Consider the following 23,699-nt stretch of genomic DNA (forward strand, 5'->3'; position numbering starts at 1 on the left):
TACGGTGGAAGCTGGAATCGAGCCAAAGATACTTCAATCAGTGGACAACCCGCTGAACCACTTGCGCGTCACCTCCGATACAATCAATGCATCGATGGTTTAAGCGCAATCGAATCGAAATACAGTTATTCCCTAGCTACTTCGCGCCCTCAGTCCATCACAGATTTTTTTTTCCAATTAAAAAAATAAATAAATAAATATAAATGATAGAGATGTCCTGATCGGGTCCGATCACGTCATTTTCAACGTATCGGAATCGGCAAAAAAATATCGGCCATGCCTTTTTTTAATTTTTTTTTTTCGTTTTCTAATTGTATTTAACGTTGCAGACATAATATGTTTCACTCTGGAATTCCAGAGTCTTTAGTTTAGGCTTAAGGTAGGGTTATCAAATGTATCCTAATAACGGCGGTAATTGATTTTTTTTTAAATGTATCACGTTAAAATATTTATCGCAATTAATGCATGCGCTGCATGACCCACTCACGCATTTTCGCGCTCCATCCGTAACGGCGCTGTTTTACCTATATAGAGAGATAAAAGGCAGCGTAAAATGAATAGAGTGAATTTGGCAGCCTTGGAGCCTTTTTTTAATTGGCTAAAGCGTTGCAATCCCTCTCCCTACGATTAGAAATATCATGGGAAGCAATGTGGGAAAGCAAGGAAGCAATTGATCTTTATCTTAATACCTTATGTTATTTGCCAACGCAGAGAAGATATATCAATTGGTAGCACTACGCTCGTGGTTCCACTTCCCATCATGCATTTGGGCATGACTACAGTATCATTTACTGAAAGCTCAACAAATACACTAGTTGGCAATATTTAGTCGCAATATACAAAGTCACAAGTATTTCTATCCGTGGATCCCTCTAACAGAAAGAATGTTAATAATGTAAATGCCATCTTGAGGATTTATTGTCATAATAAACAAATACAGTACTTATGTACTGTTTGTTGAATGTATATATTCGTCCGAGTTTTATTCATTTTTTTCTTAATGCATTGCCAAAATGTATATGATCGGGAAATAAAACGATTCGTAAAAATCACATTCAATCAAAAGAAAGTTAAAACCAAGACAACTGAAACAGGAAATAAAATTATACGTAAAAATCACGCTTAATCACGAACACAATTTAAAAATTTAATAATAGGAATTATGAAGGAATTATTAACTGTTCAACTATTCAAACTAGGAACTATTTTCTCCACTAGAGGGTACTCATGCGCTTTGAATGATGCTACAGTTCTACAGATTTTTTTGGGGTATTTCTTTGGCTTAATGTGGTTATGTGATCGGTTGTAGTACACTATAATAATAACAGTTAATATAGATTTTTTACGAATCAAATTTAAAAAATCAAACGTCGTAACTAGTCACTCACAATGTTACTCATGACTTGAGTATTATTTTCACCAAATACTTTTCAACTTCTACTTGAGTACATTTATTGGATGACTAATTTTCCTCTTACTTCAGTAATATTATTTTGAAGTAACACTACTTTTACTTGAGTAGAAATTTTACCTTCTCTACCCAACTATTACTATAAAAACTACTATTCATAGAAATATTAATATAACTAGTCGTGATGTTAGCATGGACACACATACTGACTAACTAACATTAATGACTGCATGAAATGGCATCATGAAGTGCTATATAGTGGATTACGTTTACCATTTTACTGCCAGCAACTCATTTGTAAAGCCTTTCTTAAATACAGTGGGGCAAATAAGTATTTAGTCAACCAACAATTGTGCAAGTTCTCCTACTTGAAAAGATTAGAGAGGCCTGTAATTGTCAACATGGGTAAACCTCAACCATGAGAGACAGAATGTGAAAAAAAAAACTGAAAATCACATTGTTTGGGATTTTTAAAGAATTTATTTGCAAATTTTGGTGGAAAAAAAGTATTTGGTCAAAACCAAAAGTTCATCTCAATACTTTGCTATGTACCCTTTGTTGGCAATATCGGAGGCCAAACGTTTTCTGTAACTGTTCACTCTTCGCTTGGTGTAAAGAAATCAACTGTGGGAGCAATTATTAGAAAATGGAAGACATACAAGACCACTGATAGTCTCCCTCGATCTGGGGCTCCATGCAAGATCTCACCCCGTGGCGTATTAATGATAACAAGAACGGTGAGCAAAAATCCCAGAACCACACGTGGGGACCTAGTGAAAGACCTTCTGAGACCTGGGACCACAGTAACAAAGGCTACTATCAGTAACACAATGCGCCGCCAGGAACTCAAATCCTGCATTGCCAGACATCTCCCCTGCTGAAGCCAGTACACGTCCAGGCCCGTCTGCGGTTCGCTAGAGAGCATTTGGATGATCCAGAAGAGGACTGGGAGAATGTATTATGGTCAGATGAAACCAAAATAGAACTTTTTGGTAGAAACACAGGTTCTTGTGTTTGGAGGAGAAACAATACTGAGTTGCATCCGAAGAACACCATACCCACTGTGAAGCATGGGGGTGGAAACTTCATGCTTTGGGGCTGTTTTTCTGCAAAGGGACCAGGACAACTGATTTGTGTAAAGGAAAGAATGAATGGGGCCATGTATCGAGATATTTTGAGTGAAAATCTCCTTCCATCAGCAAGGGCATTGAAGATGAGACGTAGCTGGGTCTTTCAGCATGACAATGACCCAAAACACGCAGCTAGGGCAACAAACGAGTGGCTTCGTAAGAAGCATTTGAAGGTCCTGGAGTGGCCAAGCCAGTCTCTAGATCTCAACCCCATAGAAAATCCGTGGAGGGAGTTGAAAGTCCGTGTTGCCCAACGACAGCCCCAAAACATCACTGCTCTAGAGGAGATCTGCATGGAGGAATGGGCCAAAAAACCAGCAACAGTGTGTGAAAAGCTTGTGAAGAGTCACAGAAAACGTTTGGCCTCCGTTATTGCCAACAAAGGGTACACAACAAAGTATTGAGATGAACTTTTGGTAATGACCAAATACTTATTTTCCACCATGATTTGCAAGTAAATTCTTTAAAAATCAAACAATGTGATTTTCGGGGGGGGGGGGGGGGGGGTCGCATTCTGTCCCTCATGGTTGAGGATTACCCATGTTGACAATAACAGGCCTCTCTAATATTTTCAAGTGGGAGAAAATGCACAATTAGTGGTTGACTAAATACTTATTTGCCCCACTGTATATGCAACATTCAGTAATGACTAGGAAACAACTGGATTTTCTTGGAAACTGCCTAGTAACAGTGGGAATTTAGTAAATTTGTTTACAAAACAACAACAAAAATAAAAAACAGACAAACAAAAGACAAGATGGCACTGTAACTAATGAAAAATGGACATATCTCTAGGTACCATGATTTGCTGTTGCGTATTGCCTTGTTTCTGCCTCCTGATTGGCGGAAACAGCCAGTTGCTGATATATGGGTTATAGCGCCACCTGCAACTTCAGAATGCCCTTGACAATATGTGTCTACATGGATCTGTTCTGGCTTTTATCTGACTATCATGAGCTACATGATCGAATGATACTGGTTTGATAAGAGAATAATTCAAGTCGCAAGTGCCAAACAATGACTGTAATAGAGTGCAATATTTTACATTATAAAACCTATTTTTCTACATTGGTCCACCAGGTGCGTGCTTCTGGTGTCAGCCAGTTAAAACAGGCCCCCAATAAACCCATATCTACCCTTCAGATGTGAGTTATTATTCAAAAAAGAGAGAATAATTTGATCCAAGAGGGAAAAAAATATTAAGATGACATCCATCTTCATGTTAAAGCGCCTCCCGCGGAGTCGTACGTCTTTCAACGAGCCAAGAAAGCAAACAAGATGCAGTCCGACCGCGACGGCGAGAGCATTCTGACTAAAAGCCAGCCAATTTTGCCTTCAAGGGGAACTTGTCTAAACAATAAAAAAGACTCACTGACGTGTTCCGCTGGCGTGTGGGAAGCACTGTGCGCTCATCATTCCTACATAAATCTATACTTGAATGCTCAGTTCTGCCTATTTTGCTCTACTAAAATTAAGTGTGACGGTAACCACAATGTAGAGAATAAAACTTATAGCATCTTGAGAAAAGATGTAAATAAGAAATACTGTATATGTCAAATACTGGTACAAAATCTCTTTTTTTCCTGTCCTCAATTTTGAGGTCAAGACTGTTATGGTGCTAAATTGTTAGCTCACAACTTAAACAGCTACTTGGTTGGCAAACAGCTAAAATAATCTAAACATGTCTATTGGTGGCCCCCAAAAACACACAAATAAACACAAACTAATTTAATAACCAAACTAATCTAGATTAATGGCACGAGCACACAGCTAGCTTGAATGCTAAAGAATTTTAGTCCGTAAGAATGCCCCTAAAACGAGGAGTTTGTTGAGTTGTTAACTTTGACAGCAATAAAAGTAACGAATCACATCCTCTGCTGTCAAATATCAAGAGGACAGGAAGTTGAGAGAAAAATGGATATGATGGTAAGGATATCAAACATGCCTTGGAATGCAGTCACATGAATTATGATCATATTAATGCCTTTTAAGTGGACTTCTTAAAAGCCACAATGCTTTCATGGATAATGATGGTTATTAGTACGTTTTCTTGGATGTATAAGCAGCCAATTGGACTCAGGTCAAACGGACTCAGACTCGAGTGGACTTGAGTCGCAAATTTGGTGACTCTCGGGGGTCCGATACTCGAGCCTCGATCTGATTCGTGGGGCAATAACTCGAAACTCGACAAAATGACTCGAAAAACTTGGTTCCATTTGCCAGTGATCCACTTGGAACACGGTTTATTCCCTGCAAACTAAAATGTATAGTTATTTTTTTACAATGACAGAAGGGTTTCCCGCAAAGATTTTGGGTGTGGGTGGGCTGTGGAACAATGGTGAAGGCCTTGACTAACTTCGCGACTCGACTCGGCGTAACCTCGCAAACTCGACTCGGCGTAACCTCGCGAACTCGACTCGTGCAACCTCGCGAACTCGACACGTGCAACCTCGCGAACTCGATTCGACGCAACATCGCGAACTCGACTCAACGCAACATCGCGAACTCGACTCGACGTTGCCTCGCGAACTCGACTCGACGTAACATCGTGACTCGACGTACCGTCGTAACTTGACTCGACATAACCTCGTGAATCGACTCGACGTAACCACGTGACTCAACACGACTCAACGTAACCCCATGACTCGGCATAACCTTGTGACCCGACTCGGCGTAACCTCATGACTTGACTCAACATAACCTTGTGATTCGACTCAACGTGACTTCGTGACTCGATTCGACATAACTTCGTGACCCGACTTGACGTAACCTCGTGACCTGACTTGACGTAACCTGGTGACTCGACTCGACGTAACCACATGACTCAACTCGACGTAACCTCGTGACTCGACTCGGCATAACCTCATGACTCGACTCGGCGTAACCTGGTGACTCGACTCGACGTAACATCATTACTCGACATAACCTCGTGACTCGACTCAACATAACCTTGTGATTTGACTCGACGTGACTTCATGACTTGATTCGACATAACTTCGTGACTCGACGAAACCTTGTGACCCGACTTGACGTAACCTCGTGACCCAACTTGACGTAACCTAGTGGCCCGACTCGACGTAACCTTGTGACTCGACTCAACGAAACCACGTTACTCAACTCGACGTAACATCGTGACTCGACGTAACCTCGTGACTCGACTGGACGTAACCACGTGACTCAACTTGACGTAACCTCGTGACTCGGCATAACCTTGTGACTCGACTCAGCGTAACCTCATGACTTGACTCGGCGGAACCTCGTGACTCGACTCGACGTAACCTCGTGACTCGACATAACCTTATGATTCGACTCGACATGAATTCGTGACTCGACTCGACTCGACATAACCTTGTGACTCGACTCAACGTAACCTTGTGACTGGACTCAACGTAACATCATGACTCGAAATAACCTCATGACTCGACTCGACATGACTTCGTGACTCAACTCGACATAACCTCGTGACCCGACTTGACGTAACCTCGTGACCTGACTTGACGTAACCTAGTGACTCGACTCGACGTAACCACATGACTCAACTCGATGTAACCATGTGACTCGACTCGGCGTAACCTCATGACTTGACTCGGCGTAACCTGGTGACTCGACTCGACATAACCTCGTGACTCGACTCAACATAACCTTATGATTCGACTCGACGTGACTTCGTGACTCGATTCGACATAACTTCGTGACTCGACGAAACCTCGTGACCCGACTTGACGTAACCTCGTGACCCAACTTGACGAAACCTAGTGACCCGACTCGACGTAACCTTGTGACTCGACTCGACGAAACCACGTTACTCAACTCGACGTAACATCGTGACTCGACGTAACCTCGTGACTCGACTGGACGTAACCACGTGACTCAATTTGACGTAACCTCGTGACTCGGCATAACCTTGTGACTCAACTCAGCGTAACCTCATGACTCGACTCGGCGGAACCTCGTGACTCGACTCGACGGAACCTCGTGATTTGACATAACCTTGTGACTCGACATAACCTTGTGATTCGACTCGACATGACTTCGTGACTCGACTCGACATAACCTCGTGACTCGACTCAACATAACCTCGTGACTGGACTCAACGTAACATTATGACTCGAAATAACCTCATGACTCGACTTGACATGACTTCGTGACTCAACTCGACATAACCTCGTGACTCGACTCGACATAACCTTGTGACTTGACTCCACATAACCTCGTGAATCAACATAACCTCGTGATTCAACTTGACGTAACCTCGTGACTCGACTCAACTTGACATAACCTCGTGACTTGACTCAAATTGATTGGACTATAGTGACTAGTGCAATTGTCTGCGTATTAGTGGGTAAAAAAACATTTGAGTGTTTGGAGCTGGTAGGGGCTTCTGAAAATGGAAGAACTTATAGGTGGCCTACCTGAAGCAGGTACTGCTTTTCCCTCCAGCTCGGACGCAGGGATATTCCAAGGTTAGGATTTTGTTGTCAGGACACTCACCTCTGAGGATATAAAAAGATGTCGATCAGTTGCATAATGTTTTTTCCACGATTTTACTGTTTTGCAGCTACCATTTTTCAAAGCAAAGACTGCTAAAGTGTACTCTGGCCAATCTAGTGGAGGAAACAGGACGTCAAAGTATCTGGCAGCACAATTTGGTAGCCATACAGTACAAGCAAGATATGAATGCTGTGGACTGACAGGGGGATTTGAACGGATTTAAAAAGAAAGCATTCATAAATTATAAGAATGCTTCTCACAATCTCAGAGTAGAGTTAGGACCTGAGGTTGAATTTCCAAATGCACTCAATAAATATTAGAAACTCTAGAGGCAATGTTCTTGTGATAATTACATTCACAATTTCAATGTGCTTCTTACTCAATGACAATGAGTCTGATTCTGGAAAAGGATACTTTAAATATATTTTATACATTTTTGGTTCATTTAAAAACAACACCAACAGCCCGTTTTGGGTTATGTAGACTGCAATATTAACATTTGGTATAAAAGTGTGACCAACATAAGTCTCAATTATGTGTATACCAGTATATACACACATAGAATACGCACTACGTAGTATAAAAGTGTTATGGTTAATTCGTAGTAGTAGTATTAGTAGAAAAGTACCTCTATATACTTTATTATTGTGTTCTTACAATATTGTTATATTATTATTAGTACACATTTTTATGAACAAATACAATTATATATGATTAACTTCTTATCAAATTAAAATGAATAAAAATAGAAATACACGCAGGTAAGTTTATTTTTTTTCTCCAGAATATTTAATTACCTTCCATTGACAACAACAGACATCAAATTCATTTGAACTAGTAGATCTGTCTGTGAACGCTTATCTTTCACTGCCATTCACTGCCAGTCTTTCCCAGTCAAAATAGAATGGACTTCTACCATCGTCAATAGCAGCCAATGAGTTCAATGAGTGCCCTATAAAAGTTAAAACACAGTTGTTTTGTTTTAACATTTTAAAATGGTGTACATCTGTTATGTTTAAATTTTTCTGACTTTTAATCATGTTATAAAATGCCTTTTATATCACATTCCCATTATATGTCACTGTATGTACTTTTATAATAGTCATTTAAGTTGTTTTATGTTACAGTGGTTACCCAATATTCCCAGTATTAATACTTTAAGATGTCTATGTATGGCACTTCCCTAAAAAAATCAACAAAAATGAGGTAGTTTTGAATTATTTGGCTTTTATTATATGGTTGTCACTATATTTTAAAAAATCGCTTATGTTAAAAAAAAAAAAATGCAATTTATATCCTTTAAATGTCATGATTCTATTATTAACCAATGAGTACTTTTAATTTAGTTTATGACACAATCATAATCCATTAACCAACCAATCAAAGCACTTATCTACCTGTCCATATCTTCCTACCATGAAATTATAATCCATCAATATATCAATTAAGCCATTTACAGAACATTTGATCAATCCACCTGTCCCCACTATTGATAGCTCTACCCATTACTGAATTACTAAAAGACCACCCAGTGGTTAAGAAGGACCTACTGTGAGGCATCCATCCCATGTGTGGTCCTGATGGAGCTGGCACCAAAGTCGCACAGCAGAGCAACACACAATGCTAGTAGAGTGGCACCATCAATGTGACCCATGTCCGATGCTCCTGAAGCTCCTTGGCGTCCTCACGAGTGGGCCACCTCCAAAAAAACCCAAGATGTCGTCCTCTCGCGGGACCGCACTGAGGTGACACACACATGTGAGCAGCAGTCCCTCCTCGCGCAGTGCCGTCAACCCCGACTTGACGCACTAAGGCAGAGAAGGAGGACTTTACAGACCAGTGCGCTGCCTCTAATCCCCCCCTTGGATTTACATTCCTGCCCCCAGCCCGCCCCCGTTGTTCTTAAGAAGAAGATGCATACCCTTGTTTTTGCCAGTAAAGACAAATAACAACTATTGGCTCATTACAGCTCATGATGACACTTTTTTTTGGTTTTTAAAACCCTTACAGGGTACTCATTTAACTCCCTGACTATAATTGACAGAGCTCAACTGATGTCTATCACCTTCAATGCCACTAAAAGATAAGCATTCTTGGCCAGTCCTTCCAGTTTAAATGAACTGGACGTCTATCACCGTCTTTGGCAGAGGTGTCAAACTGAATTTGGATTGCACCCACATTCATGGAAATTAGATCTCATGTGGGCTGGACCAGTTTATTTTTTTTGACAAATACGTTAGTTGTCAATAGCAATGAGAAAATTATTTGTCACTTCCCTGTAATTTTAGGGTACTTACGGGTCACTTCCTGTAAATTTGGGTTATTTCCTATTGATTTTGTTGGCATTTCTAGGCTGCTTCCTGTTCATTGATCGCTTCCTGTTGATTTTGGGTATTTCCAGGTTACGTTCTGTTGGTTTGGGGAAATTTTTGGGTCACTTCCTCCGATGTCAAAATAAAAGCATGTGATTCTGTATTTATAGCATGAACGAACTACAAGGTGCCTCTCTTCAACACCCCTGGGGTCTATGGCATGCAATGAGTTACATACTACTGCTTTTATTAAATGTGTATTCATTTTCATTTCACAAATATATACGTATATAAAAATACAATAATGATTTACAATAGGGTTGTTCCGATCATGTTTTTTTGCTCCCGATCCTACAGTGGCGCCACCAGGGGGTGGCCAGGGGCGGCCATGGCCACCCCTATAAATTGGTTGGCCACCCCACTGGCCACCCCGCTTGCCAGTATATCGTTAGATTGTTGTAGCATCAGTTATGCATTTCTTCCCAAATGAATGCATTTATTTTGTTTTGTTAAATGTAGAGTTTTCAAATTTATCACGTTAACGGGCGCACATTCATTTTTTTAAGTTAATCACGTGAAAATATTTATCGCAATTAACGCATTCCCGGTATGATTCATTCACGCATTGCCGCAAACAGCCTACAATGGCGCAGTTTTACTTATATACAGAGATAAGAGGCAGAGTGGAGTAGATACAAGCATCATTGGGGCCGTGCTTTTAATTGGCAAAAGCTTTGTCATCTCTCCCACAGCAGCTATAAATATTGTGGGAGGCGACGTGGGGAAGAATGACAGGAGTTGATCTTTTTCTTAACACCCTGTAGTGTACCCAACGCAGAGAAGATATAGGATTTGCAGCCACCACACACAGTTATGGTTGCACCACTTCCCATCATGCATTTGGGCAGAACAGTTAAGTCGCTACAGTATCATTTACTGAAAGCTCAACAAATACACTAGATGGCAATATTTAGTCATAATATACAAACTCACATTTATCATTTAAGAATTACAAGTCTTTCTATCCGTGGATCCCTTTCACAGAAAGAATGTTAATAAAGTTAATGCCATCTTGTGGATTTATTGTTATAATAAACAAATACAGTACTTACTGTATGTACAGTATGTTGAATGTATATATCCGTCTTGCCTTATCTTTCCATTCCAACAATAATTTACAGAAAAATATGGCATATTTTAGAGATGGTTTGAATTGCGATTAATTACGATTAATTAATTTTTAAGCTGTGATTAACTCGATTAAAAATTTTAATCGTTTGACAGCCCTAGATAAATGTACACCTTATGCCTAATAAATACATAACACAATAAAACAGAATTGTTGTGGAACTCAAAATGTTGACTGGACAGTTATGGACTATACACATCAAATCATTAGTAACATCAAATATTACACAATACACCAAAGTATATCAGTAGCCATGTTCTTAAATCTTTCTGATAATTTTCCCCCGACCTTTTTACTGCAATAATATAATGAAAACCTGAAATTATGGCTTTTAGTTTTGGCCACCCCAAGATTTTAAGTGGCCCCATCTGGCCACCCCTATGAAAAATTTCTGGAGGCGCCACTGCGATCCTATCTCGATCGTTTTAGTTTGAGTATCTGCTGATCCCGATATTTCCCGATCCGATTGCTTTTTTTTGTGTTCCCGATTCAATTCCAATCATTCCCGATAATTTTTCAAGATCATATACATTTTGGCAATGCATTAAGAAAAAAATGAATAAAACTCGGACGAATATATACATTCAACAAACAGTACATAAGTACTGTATTTGTTTATTATGACAATAAATCCTCAAGATGGCATTTACATTATTAACATTCTTTCTGTGAGAGGGATCTACGGATAGAAAGACTTGTGACTTTGTATATTGTGACTAAATATTCCCATCTAGTGTATTTGTTGAGCTTTCAGTAAATGATACTGCAGCGATTCAACCCAAATGCATGATGGGAAGTGGAACCATGACTGTGCGTCGTGCCATCAATTGATATATCTTCTCTGCGTTCGGAAATAACATAAGGTGTTAAGAATAAGATCAATTGCTACCTTGCTTCCCCACATTGCTTCCCATGATATTTCTAATCGTATGGAGAGGGATTGTAAGGCTTTAGCCTATTAAAAAAAGGCTCCAAAGGCTGCCAAAATTCACTCTACTCATTTGACGCTGCCTTTTATCTCTCTAAATAGGTCAAATGGCGCCATTACAGATTGAGCGCGACAATGCGTGAGTGGGTCATGAAACGCATGCATTAATTGCGTTAAATATTTAACGTGATACATTTTTAAATAATTACCGCCGTTATCGGGATAAATTTGATAACCCTACCTTAAGCCTAAACTAAAGACTCTGGATGAGTGTAAAAAATTATGTCTGTAATGTTAAATACAATTAGAAAACGATTTAATTAAAAAAATATATATATATTAAAAAAAGGCATGGCCGATATTTTTTTGCCGATTCCGATACTTTGAAAATGACGCGATCGAACTCGATCGATTGGGATGCCGACCTATCGGGACGCCGATCGATCGGGACATCTCTAATTAACAATTATATATTTTTTTAAATTATTAATACATTTTTTTTCTCCGACTTGAAACGGTCATTTCAGGTCATTATCTGTTCATTTTCAGTCATTTTCCTGTTGATTTTAGGGCATTTTATAGGTCACTTCCCGTTGACTTTGGGTTTCAGAACAGGAAGTGACCCGTGAATCTCCCAAATGAATAGGCAGTGACTCAAACTTAACAGGAAGTGACCCATAAATGCCCTAAAAGGAACAGAAAGTGACCTGTAAATGCCCTGAGAATAGGAAAGAGTGACTGTGAATGCTCTGATTTCGAATGAACAAACTTACATCCGCCCTTCCCAGTCTTAATGGATTGGGCATCGTGCGCCGTCAATGGCAGTCATAGGGTTAACTGAGACACTATTATGGAGGAAGATTTTGGTAGCAGGTTTGTTGTTGGCTTACAATGTCACCTGTACTTATTGGCATCTGGCCCAGCGAAGTACATGTGTTACTATGTTTTGTGATGGTCATGTCAATTAACCGACACTGACCCACATCTAACCAACAGTGCAAGACACTAAAAAAAAAAAAAATCGCCAATTTAGTGTTAGGTTTTGTGTTTGTTTCCTCCTAGTGTGACTTGTCCCTGTGATTGCCCATTGATTTCCCCTGTTGTGACTTCTATTGTATCCTCCAATCTGCATCCTCCTGTGTCACCCACCTGTTCCTCGTTGTCCCATTACCCCTAGTCTGTGTGTATAAAAGCTCCCCATTTTTGTTGAGTCTTGTCCCGACATTGTCCATGTGCACGTCAGCGTCATTTCTCGTCCATTTTCTCCGTTTAAGCCCTCGCATTCCTCTAAGTATGTTGTTGATGAGACGAAGTCATCTAAATCCTCCATGACTGCCCATGACTGACTGTGTTGCAAGTGTAGACTATTACATTCAAAGATTGATAGCAGTCAGCATTTCATAACTTTAACTTACTTGGAATGAAACAATGCTAGGTCACTAACGCAGGAGGCTGATGCTCTTCAACCATTAGTCCTAAAAGCCCCCCCTACCAAGAGTGACCACTGGGGTTGCCCGGTCAGAAAAACATTATTGAGCCCATTCACACCGTAAAACCCACAAAGTTAGATGAAAACATGTTTCATCCGAGTGAGCTCGATGAACAGTATATTTTCATATCGTAGACAAGTTTCCAGAGCGAAAGAGGGACGGCGCCATCTTATGGGGCGCCTTTTGTAAAGCGGCAACATGCTGAAAATTAGGAAAAACATTTTCTCACATTTAGCGCCACACAGTGTTTAAAATGGTGTGAAATTTTTAGAGTCACTTTTTTGGGCACATTTACAACATTATTTAGCAACTTAAATATTTATTCTTAAATAAGAAGTTTTGGACCGGATTCTTTAAATCCAGAACTAAATATTTAATTCAAATCCTAAATTTATATCCTATATCCTAAATGTTAAATCAGGAAACGGCCGGAACGAAATATTTAGCTTAATATGCAAATTCACATGACTGGAGACCGGAAAGAACAAAATAAAAGCTGGTGGAGCAGCTCAGCCTGTCTGTTTACGTTGCTTGAAAATGAATAAAACCTGCTCAACGGTGGCAGTCTGCTCTTAGACATATATAGTGGGGAGAACAAGTATTTGATACACTGCCGATTTTGCTGGTTTTCCCACTTGCAAAGCATGTAGAGGTCTGTAATTTGTATAATAAGTTCTCTTCAACTGTGAGGGATGGAATCTAATACAAAAATCCAGAAAATCACGTTGTAGGATTTTTAAATAATAAATTTGCATTTAATTGCAGGAAATAAGTATTTGATACATCACAAAAATCGAACTTAATATTTGGTACAGAAACCTTTGTTTGCTATTACAGATACCAAACGTTTCCTGTAGTCCTTGACAAGGTTTGCACACACTGCAGCAGGGATTTTGGCCCACTCCTCCATGCAGATCTTCTCCAGAGCCTTCAGGTTTCAGGGCTGCTGCCGGGCAACACGGACTTTCAGCTCCCTCCATAGATTTTCTATCGGGTTCAGATCTGGTGACTGTCTAGGCCACTCCAGGACCTTAAGATGCTTCTTACGGAGCCACTCTTTAGTTACCTTGGCTGTGTGCTTTGGGTCGTTGTCATGCTGGAAGACCCAGCCACGACCCATCTTCAGGGCTCTCACTGAAGGAAGGAGGTTGTCAGCCAAGATCTGGCAATACGTAGCCCCATCCATCCTCCCCTCGATACGGTGCAGTCGTCCTGTACCCTTGGCTGAGAAGCAGCCCCAAAAAATGAAGTTTCCTCCTCCATGTTTCATGGTTGGGATGGTATTCTTGGGGTTGTACTCATCCTTCTTTTTCCTCCAAACACAACGAGCCGAGTTTAGAGCAAAAAGTTCAATTTTGGTCTCATCCGACCACATGACCTTCTCCCATTGCTCCTCTGGATCATCTGGATGGTCAGTGGCAAACTTCAGACGTGTCTGGACATGCACTGGCTTCAGCAGCGGGACCTTGCGTGCGCTGTAGGATTTTAATCCATGATGGCGTAATGTGTTTCCGATGGTTTTCTTCGAGACTGTGGTTCCAGCTCTCTTCAGGTCATTGACCAGGTCCTGCCGTGTAGTTCTGGGCTGATCCCTCACCTTCTTCATGATCAGTGATGCCCCACGAGGTGAGAGCTTGCATGGAGCCCCAGAACGAGGCAGATTGACCGTCAACTTGAACTTCTTCCATTTTCTAATAATTGCTCCAACAGTTGTTACCTTCTCACCAAGCTGCTTGCTTATTTTCCTGTAGCCCATCCCATCCTTGTGCAGGTCTATTATTTTATCCCTGATGTCCTTACACAGCTCTTTGGTCTTGGCCATTGTGGAGAGGTTGGAGTTTGTTTGTTTGTCTGAACATGTGAACAGGTGTGTTTTATACAGGTAACGAGTTCAAACAGGTGCAGTTACTTAAATACTTATTTCATGCAGTTAAATACAAATTTATTATTTTAAAATTATACAATGTGATTTTCTGGATTTTTGTATTAGATTCCGTCCCTCACAGTTGAAGAGAACTTATGATACAAATACAGACCTCTACATGGCTTGCAAGTGGGAAGACCAGCAAAATCAGCAGTGTATCAAATACTTGTTCTCCCCACTGTACGTCATTGTGATAATAACAATACATAGGTAAAATACATATTTAGGAGAAACTATTTAATGGGTATTTTGTGTGCTCCAGCTTTTATTTTGTTACTTCCGGTCTCCAGTCATGTGAATTTTCATATTAAGCCAAATATTTAGTTCCAACCATTTCCAGATTTAGCATTTAGGATATAGGATATAAATTTAAGATTTAAATTAAATATTTACTTGTGGATTTAAACATTCAGGTACAAAACTTCTTATTTAAAAATGAATATTTAAGTTGCTAAATAATGTTGTAAATGTGCAGCACGACGCAGATGAGACTCAGAGACTTTATGTGCTGTGCGTGAACTCCTGGAAGCGCCCATATATATGGTTGGAAGTGGAATGTTTTGATGAGCGACCAGCTATTAGCTACAATACGCCAGGGTACTACCTCACCATAAGCCTTGAAAAGAAACCAGCTCCAGACAATAAGTTAAGAATGTGCTTTAAACCTTCCTAAAAGATTGTGTGTTCGTTCGTATCACTTTGTTGCTCATTCGTGGACAAATTATAACAACCTGTGTTAACATGAGGTGTAGATTGATACGCCGGCCACTTTAGTGACCAAAAAGAGGTGAAATTACAAATAATACTAGCCCTGCAAGCAGGACTGACGGGCCCTCGCGTATGGCGCAACTCGGACGTCAAACAAAGTCGGAGGGCAGGCAGGTCGGGGCGGTGGCAGTCGACAACAGACAGATATCCAGGCAGATATATTGCATGTCTGAATGTTCAGAATTAGTGGGGAGAGAAAATGGCGACGGTCATGATGACTTTCTTATCGGACCCCTCTGCTTTAACAAAACAAAAGTGTTTATTAGGCACCTGAACACGGTCATTATGACTTTCCTATTGGACCCCTCTGCTTTAAGGAAACAAAAGTCTTACCCGAGTATAAGTCGCATTTGTGGGTGAAATTTACTTGATAAAATCCAACACATAGAACAGATATGTCATCTTGAAAGGCAATTTAATATAAAGATACAATAGAGAACAACATGCTGAATAAATGTACAGTGTACAGTGCATAAACAACGAAATGCGAATATACTGTCCTCACCAGGACGCTACCGCTCGGTCCTGGCTATAGACAGCGAACTCCAAAAAGACAATTCTGGATGTCCGCATAATTTGTTGAATCAATTTGGTCCTCGATAGCAAACAGGTTCACATCACCGTAAATAAATGATAATTACGTACTATTACAGCAATAATGTAACAGATTAGCATGCGTTCGCTAGCATTAGCACACCATTCAAACAACCACACAACTGGCTGTAAGTGTCCGCTCGCGGGTGGAAAACACACAACAACAGAAAAGATGATACACGCAGGCGTTGCCTCTGTAGAGATATTTTAAAGGCATAAACAATGAACGTAGGTTCGCAGCCGTCTTTCTCTCTCGCTAACTAGTCCACTCACTCACTCACTCACTCACTCACTCACTCACTCACTCACTCACTCACTCACTCACTCACTCACTCAGAGCTACGTGGCTGTCTGTCTTCTTCTGGTGTGCGAGCGCTTATTCACATAAACAAGTGCGAGTGCGCTCCCAGGTGGGCGTGAAAGCGCCACAAACTAAATGCATCCATTTCAATATAAAAAAGTCAATTATACAATTGAACATACATTGCCAAAGGCAGAACGCGAACGTGGCCATAGCTATTAACAGTTATTCAGATAACTATAGCATGCTAACAAGTTTACAAAACCATCAGTCCAAAACACCAAAATAACACGGGAAATTATATCATAATGTGTTAATAATTTCACTCACCAGGGGGCACCAGGCCTAATGGTTTTGTAAACCTGTTAGCATGCTATAGTAATCTGAATAACTGTTAATAGCTATGGCCACGTTCGCGTTCTGCCTTTGGCAATGTATGTTCAATTGTATGATTGACTTTTTTATATTGAAATGGATGCATTTAGTTTGTGGCGCTTTCACGCCTAACTGGGAGCGCACTCGTTATTATTATTTTTTCATGGCAAATGAAAATGGCCATAGCTATTAAGAGTTATTCAGATAACTATAGCATGCTAACAAGTTTACAAAACCATTAGTCCAAAACACCTAAATAACATGGGAAATGTTATCATAATGTGTTAATAATTTCACACATAAGTCACTGCTGAGTATAAGTCGCACCCCAAACCAAAATATGAAGAAAAAAAAACACGACTTATAGTCGGAAAAATACAGTAGTCTTTTACTGAATTGTATTGTCAAAAATAAGACACATTTGCTCCCCTGCCCAGGAAAGGGCCGTGAATGAAATGTCACCATTTTGATAACCTAACATCTCATATGTGTCATGAACATTCATTCATTCATTCATTTTCCATGCCGCTTTTCCTCACGAGGGTCGCGGAGGTGCTGGAGCCTATCCCAGCTAACTCGGGGCAGTAGGCAGGGGACACCCTGAACTGGTTGCCAGCCAATTGCAGGGCACAAGGAGACATACAACCATTCACGTGCACACTCATACCTACGGACAATTTAGAGTGCTCAATCAGCCTACCATGCATGTTTTTGGGATGTCTGACCAATTTTGAGAAGCATTCAACTTACTGCTTCGGCGTAATGGTCTCAAACGTGCATGCAGGTTTTTGACAAAAATGCAAGATTCAATCCATAATACCCGATTTCCTGTTGGGTTTGGAATATGGGTGCAAGAGACTTTTTGGAGCAGTTTTGCACAACGTATCCACTCCCCAAATTTCATCACTCTACGTCGAAAAAAACTAATAGGACAGGCCTTTTTTAAAAATTGAAGGGGGCGCCACTGAGCCATTTTATTACATCTTTTGGCAATGTTGCTAAATTCATGAAATCTACATGAAGCCACATGTATGTGCACATTTTGGTGAGTTTTCGAGCATGTTCAGACCTTGAAATTTGCCATTTTGAGAGAAAATGCCGAGGGTCTTTTCACTTTCCTGTTTGGATACTGCAACATCAACGAAAACTCAATATTTTTCATCAGATACCTAAAGACATGTCTTAAGGCTCCCCTGATGCAGGTTTGAGATCAATTGATATTTTTCACCAGGAGGAGGAGCCTTTTTAGTAAAAAAGGGTGTTTCCTCTTCCCACAAGGGGGCGCCAGGCCTAATGGAAAATATTTCAATGCAGTCGTGTTCAGGTTAAGACACCTTACATGCATGCCAAATATGAAAAAGATTGGACCTTGTATCAGGAAGTTATTAATCATTTACTGAAATTGGCGCGTTGCCAAAAAAACACCCGACTTTGGTACCCCGCCCAGGTCAGGCCCGTGGACGAAAACTCACCATTTTCACAACTTAGTATCTCATATGTCTCATGAACACTTACACCAATTTTGAGGAAGATCCAACGTACTGGCTCAGCGCAACGGTCTGAAACGTGCATGCTGGTTTTCGCCCAAAATGCTATGTTTTTCAACATTCAATCCAGAATATCCCAGTTCCTGTTGGGTTTGGAATATGGGTGCTTTAGACTTTTTGAAGCGGTTCTGGACAACGTATCCACTCCCCAAATTTCATCGCCCTACGTTGAAATACATCAAAGCAAAGGGCATTTTGAAAATTGCAAGGGGGCGCCACTGAGCCATTTTTTAATTTTTTTTGCAAACGTTGCCAAATTATCGAAATTTTCGCGAAGCCGGATGTATGTGCAAATTTTGGTGAGTTTTTGAGCATGTTCAGGCCTTCAAATTGGCCATTTTCATTTGCCATGAAAAAAAAATAATAATAATAATAATAATCCTTCGAAGAACAATAGGGCCTCGCACGCTGAGAGTGCTCGGGCCCTAATTACAGTTGCTGAATGAAGAAGGGCTGACACAGATTTTGTTTTAACAAGGAAATACTACAAGGTATGTCCTTATTAAAAAAGATAGTATGTCATTATTTTTATTTGCGGATATTGATCGCAATAAAACCTTTGGACAACATCTATTATTTAAAACGATTGGTGCATGTGCAACAAATCACAATGTATGAAATTATTACATAAATATTAACGAAGGTGGAGCATACGAGAATGTGTTATCAGACATGAGAGCTCCTGAGTGGCTGAGGGGAGCCTCACCAAACTTTCACCAGACATTACGGGCACCCTCTGTGGCCTCCAGACGGGCTTTCTCCCGCTGTCCTCGGTAATTCCAGCTCCAAGAGCGTATCTTAAAGTTGCTGCAGTTAAAAAGCTCATAGTTGGATCTCGGGCGGACAGCCGGCCACGAGGCGAGCCACCGTCTGTCGATATACAGTGGGGAGAACAAGTATTTGATACACTGCCAATGGGTTTTCCCATTGTCAGTGTATCAAATACTTGTTCTCACCACTGTATGTTCATCAAAGTAAAGTAAGTGTTGTTGTGAGGCACATCAAGCTACCTTCCCTTGCCTAACAGTGTTTTTCACCTGTAAAACATCGAAGGAAAAACTTGTAACTCTTGCATTTATGGGTTGACATCCAACACGTACTGATTAGCAAACGGCTAGCAGCAGATAGCATGTGTTGCAGCCACAGCAGTACAGTAGTTGTAGTAAACAATATTTGACATGATAATTACAATCATCATTGTAATAACAATATCAAAGACAGCAAGTCGTTTCATGCGCAAGATTTTAGCTTCATCATTGTTGGAGCACCGGAAACATGAAAATGCAGGGACAGGAGGAACATACCTTCCATAACACCAGCGGCAACATGGCTACATAAACATTTGGTTTTTGTGGTGGCACTGCTTGGTTCCACATCTGCCTTCATGAACATGTTGTCCTCCCATGTTGTGATGATGGCAGATGGATGCAGTATTTCCAAGTTCTTTTTTGCGCGATTTTAATGGGTGATGTCATCGTAGCTCCACTTTTGTTTTGGATGGAGAAAGTGTAAAATGGACGTCGTGAGCTGAAATGCGGAAGTAAAGCGGAAGTACCTTGGAAACTTGTCTATAATCAAGAAAAAAGGCAACAGTTGGAGACACACTGTGGCACCATTTTTCCAGGGTTCACTGAAAAGCATCATGGGGGATGTAGTTAATATTAGAAAAGCTTCAAACTATTATATATAGGTCGACTTTATTATTTTTTTTTTTTTTTTATGTTTTTTATGTACTACAGTATATTCTGTCTTGTATACATTATATGGATAAAATTTTGAGAAAATATTACAAGCAAATACTGCTAAAATGTTAGGTCAAAATTTGTTGTGTTGAAGTTTTTGGTAGAGCAACATTTGAAATGTATAAATATCATACTTGAATAACATTACCGTTTACATTTTCCCTCTAAGTACATGGACTTGTAGTACAAGTACACGCACTTGTAGTACACTTACAAAGTACTTGTGGTAGAAGTACACACAAGTACACATACTTGTAGTATACAATGTTTACTTGTATTACAAGTACACGTACTTGTAGGATAGAATGTTTACTTGTATTACAAGCACACGTATGTGTAGTACAAGTACACACTTTTGTCATACAAGTATGCCCCAGTACACTTACTTGGAGTACATTTACACACGAGTCATGTCATAATTATTGCGGTTTTATGACGCCACTGTCAAATAAAGCGTTACCTATTGACCCAAATAAATCAACAAATAAGCCGCACTGGACTATAAGCCACAGGATTCCAAATGAGGGAAAAAAGTAGCGGCTTACAGTCCAAAAATTACTGTTTTCTGAGTCATTCATTATGGTATTTGCTTTGAGAATATTTCTAATAAAAAAATATATATTATAAAATATATATAAATAAAAAATACATATATTGTAAAAGATGGCATTCAGTACATTTCTGATAGATATCAATCTAGTCATTGTTGCTCTATACGCTGTATGTTTACATTAATATATTTTCATCTTAAATTAATGCAGAAAATGCACAAATTAGTGTGTAAAGATTCACCAGAATGCAGGAAATCACGTAGTTGATACTCTAAATGTGTGTGTGTGTGTGTCCCGGCACTGGTGGTGGGGCCCAAAGTGATATCTTTTTTAATGGGGCCCAAAATCCCTGGCTGCGCCTCTGGTGCAAGTACTTGAATCGTGACAGACTTTTTAATAACTGCAAATTTAATATTGTGATGAAATTGATGATTTACAGACTGCTTATACCTTAAGCCAATTTGTTGTATATAGTCGAATCAAAATGGGATTTTAATTCACATTATAATGCTATTTAAGATTTTTTTAATCGTGTCATAGGCGCTTCCGACTTACATGGAAATCCGGGTTACATTGCTAGCATAGGAACGGAACTCGTTTGTAACTCGGGGACTACCTGTGCTTCCAGAACCAATGATTTCGTAACTAGAGGTACCACTGTATACAGAACAATCAATCTGGCGTGCCAGGTTAGGTCAACACAATATTGCAGTTTTTTTTCCCCCCAATTTCATTTTATCTATTTTTTTTCATGTTTTTTGTTTTCCCCTCCATACAATTTAAACAGCTTGGTTCCAGCCAAAAAACCATGACTAATGCTGAGTTTGTGATGAAAACAAAACCCCGAAAATGCATGAAAAATGATATTTGGTATTAAAAAACATTACGGGAACACACACACTGTACATTGTGGTGAACGATAAGTGCGGTAACACTTTGGCGCTTTTCGCAGACAGATGGCTTGTGAGCCCCTCAACGACACCAACAACGAGAAGGAATTATTGCATCATTCTTCAAGGTTTCCTTTGTTGCTGGGAACAAGCTGCAAGTTATTAACTCTGGTCAGCTTCCAATATATTTTTTACAACCAGGAAAGTTGACATCCGCGTTCAGCTTTTTGGTGACCTGACTTGAATTGTTGTTTTTATTCACAATGAAACAAAAGTGAGAAACAAAAGGCTCTGTTGTTGTATGGCAGCAAACAAAACCCTTCACACTTTCATGATAGAATTATGGGGTCTTTTTTTCACCTTTACAGGGCACTCATTTAGTTTATTGGTTTCTATTGAACGAACACTCATTCAGTCGCACCTCCAGGTCAAAAATGGATTGGGCGTCTAGCGTCATCAACGGTACTGAAAGATAAGCATTCACAGCCAGTTCTAGTTTAAATGAGTTGGAAATCTATCCTTGTCAGTGGCATGCAATGAGTTAAATATGAAAAAAAATTCTTGAGAGCATTACTAGGGGACGCAAACTGTGTATTTCTCTTTTTATCCATTTAATTAATTCAGCTTTCATTAAAATTGCATCAATTAATAATATATTTTAATTGTATAAAAAAATAGGATTTAAAATACAATAATGATTAATTTTTTTTTTTTTTAAATAATGATATCATGACAATTGCTAATAAACTTTTCAAAGAGTTGTCAGTTTATATTAAAAAGAGTTTACCCCATGAGTAACCATCCACCCACCACCCGTTTGAGGTCTTTATTGTCACCCCACAGTCAGTCATAATCCAACTGCTACCATGGGCAATACCAGAGAGCTTTCAAAGGACACCAGAAAAAAATTGTTGAGCTCCACAAAGCTGTAAAAGGATATGCGACCATTATAAAGCAGCTTGATGAGAAAAAAAATCAACAGTTGCAGCAATTGCAGCAAAATTTCACACCTCTGCCTATTTTCTAACTGGTTGAACTTGCAAAATCACAAGGGGTGCAAATACTTCAGCTGGTCACTATATACATATTATTTATTTATTTTAAGAAATATTAAAAACTATGTTGATGAAATTACAATTACTAAAAACAGAAATACATGCTGATTACAATTCGAAGTGATGCTCAAAAGTTTTTTTTTCTTTTTAAAGTATTCAACTCATTGAATGCCATTTACAAAGACTTCCAATTCACTTAAACTGGGAGGACTGGCTTTGAACGCTAATATCTGAGTAAAATTGTCAGGGCTCTGTGTACTCATCAGGGCATTAGTGGCAGATGCGTGAAGTACGAAAGTATTTTGAATTAATATAAAAAATCCTGGTCTAAATGTCCCTGTCAGACCTTTAACCCTTTATAGGTAGGGATGGGAATCGAAATCCGATTCCAAACCGGTTCCTAGTGTTTCGAGGCCTCGACATCACAATGAAAAAGCCTTAAAGATCCCTTTAACGATTCCTAAAGACGCATATTGCGTCGTGACGTGTCTTGTTGTCCAGACGCATCAAGCTAGCATGGCGCCAAGAACCACTCGCTCCAAAGTATGGCTACACTTCAACAGGAAAGAGGGTGAAAATGAAAGGTTATGATGGTTTAGCACGAGCATTGCAGCCGTAAACATAACAATGACAGCACGTAGGTTCAAACGCTCGATTGTGTCTTCACTTCACAACTCTTCACTAGCTGACTTTATTCAACCATCACTTGAAGAATGAAACTAAAAATAGAAATGAAACAAATCAATTTCGTCCCCAATAACAAACAGGTTTGCATCAATGTAAATCAGCGATGATTAGCTGCTAATACATTAATAACACAAACTGTTAGCATGCGTTCGCTAGCATTAGCGCATCATTCAAACCACTACACAACTGGGTTTAAGTGTCCGATCGCGTGTGGAAACACACAACAACAACACAAAAGATGATACATACAGGCGTTGCCTCTGTAGATATTTTACAAACATTAACAAAGAACGTAGGCTCGTAGCAGTGTTTCT

At 39.7% G+C, this 23,699-nt stretch overlaps 1 protein-coding gene across 1 annotated transcript in view; it reads right to left on the bottom strand.

Moving 5' to 3' along the window:
• The window catches only part of LOC130922331 (collagen and calcium-binding EGF domain-containing protein 1-like), a 96,421-nt gene extending 87,735 nt beyond the window's left edge, over positions 1–8,686 (bottom strand). Inside the window, exons 1-2 of the mRNA XM_057847062.1 lie at positions 8,583–8,686; positions 6,954–7,034 (exon numbers count right to left, since the gene is read on the bottom strand). Of these exons, the coding sequence (XP_057703045.1) occupies positions 6,954–7,034; positions 8,583–8,686 (185 nt within the window). The remainder of the gene's footprint in view (positions 1–6,953; positions 7,035–8,582) is intronic.
• Between the last annotated feature and the right edge of the window lie 15,013 nt (positions 8,687–23,699).

The sequence above is a fragment of the Corythoichthys intestinalis genome, chromosome 1 (genome assembly GCF_030265065.1).
Source record: "Corythoichthys intestinalis isolate RoL2023-P3 chromosome 1, ASM3026506v1, whole genome shotgun sequence".
NCBI classification, from domain to species: domain Eukaryota; kingdom Metazoa; phylum Chordata; class Actinopteri; order Syngnathiformes; family Syngnathidae; genus Corythoichthys; species Corythoichthys intestinalis.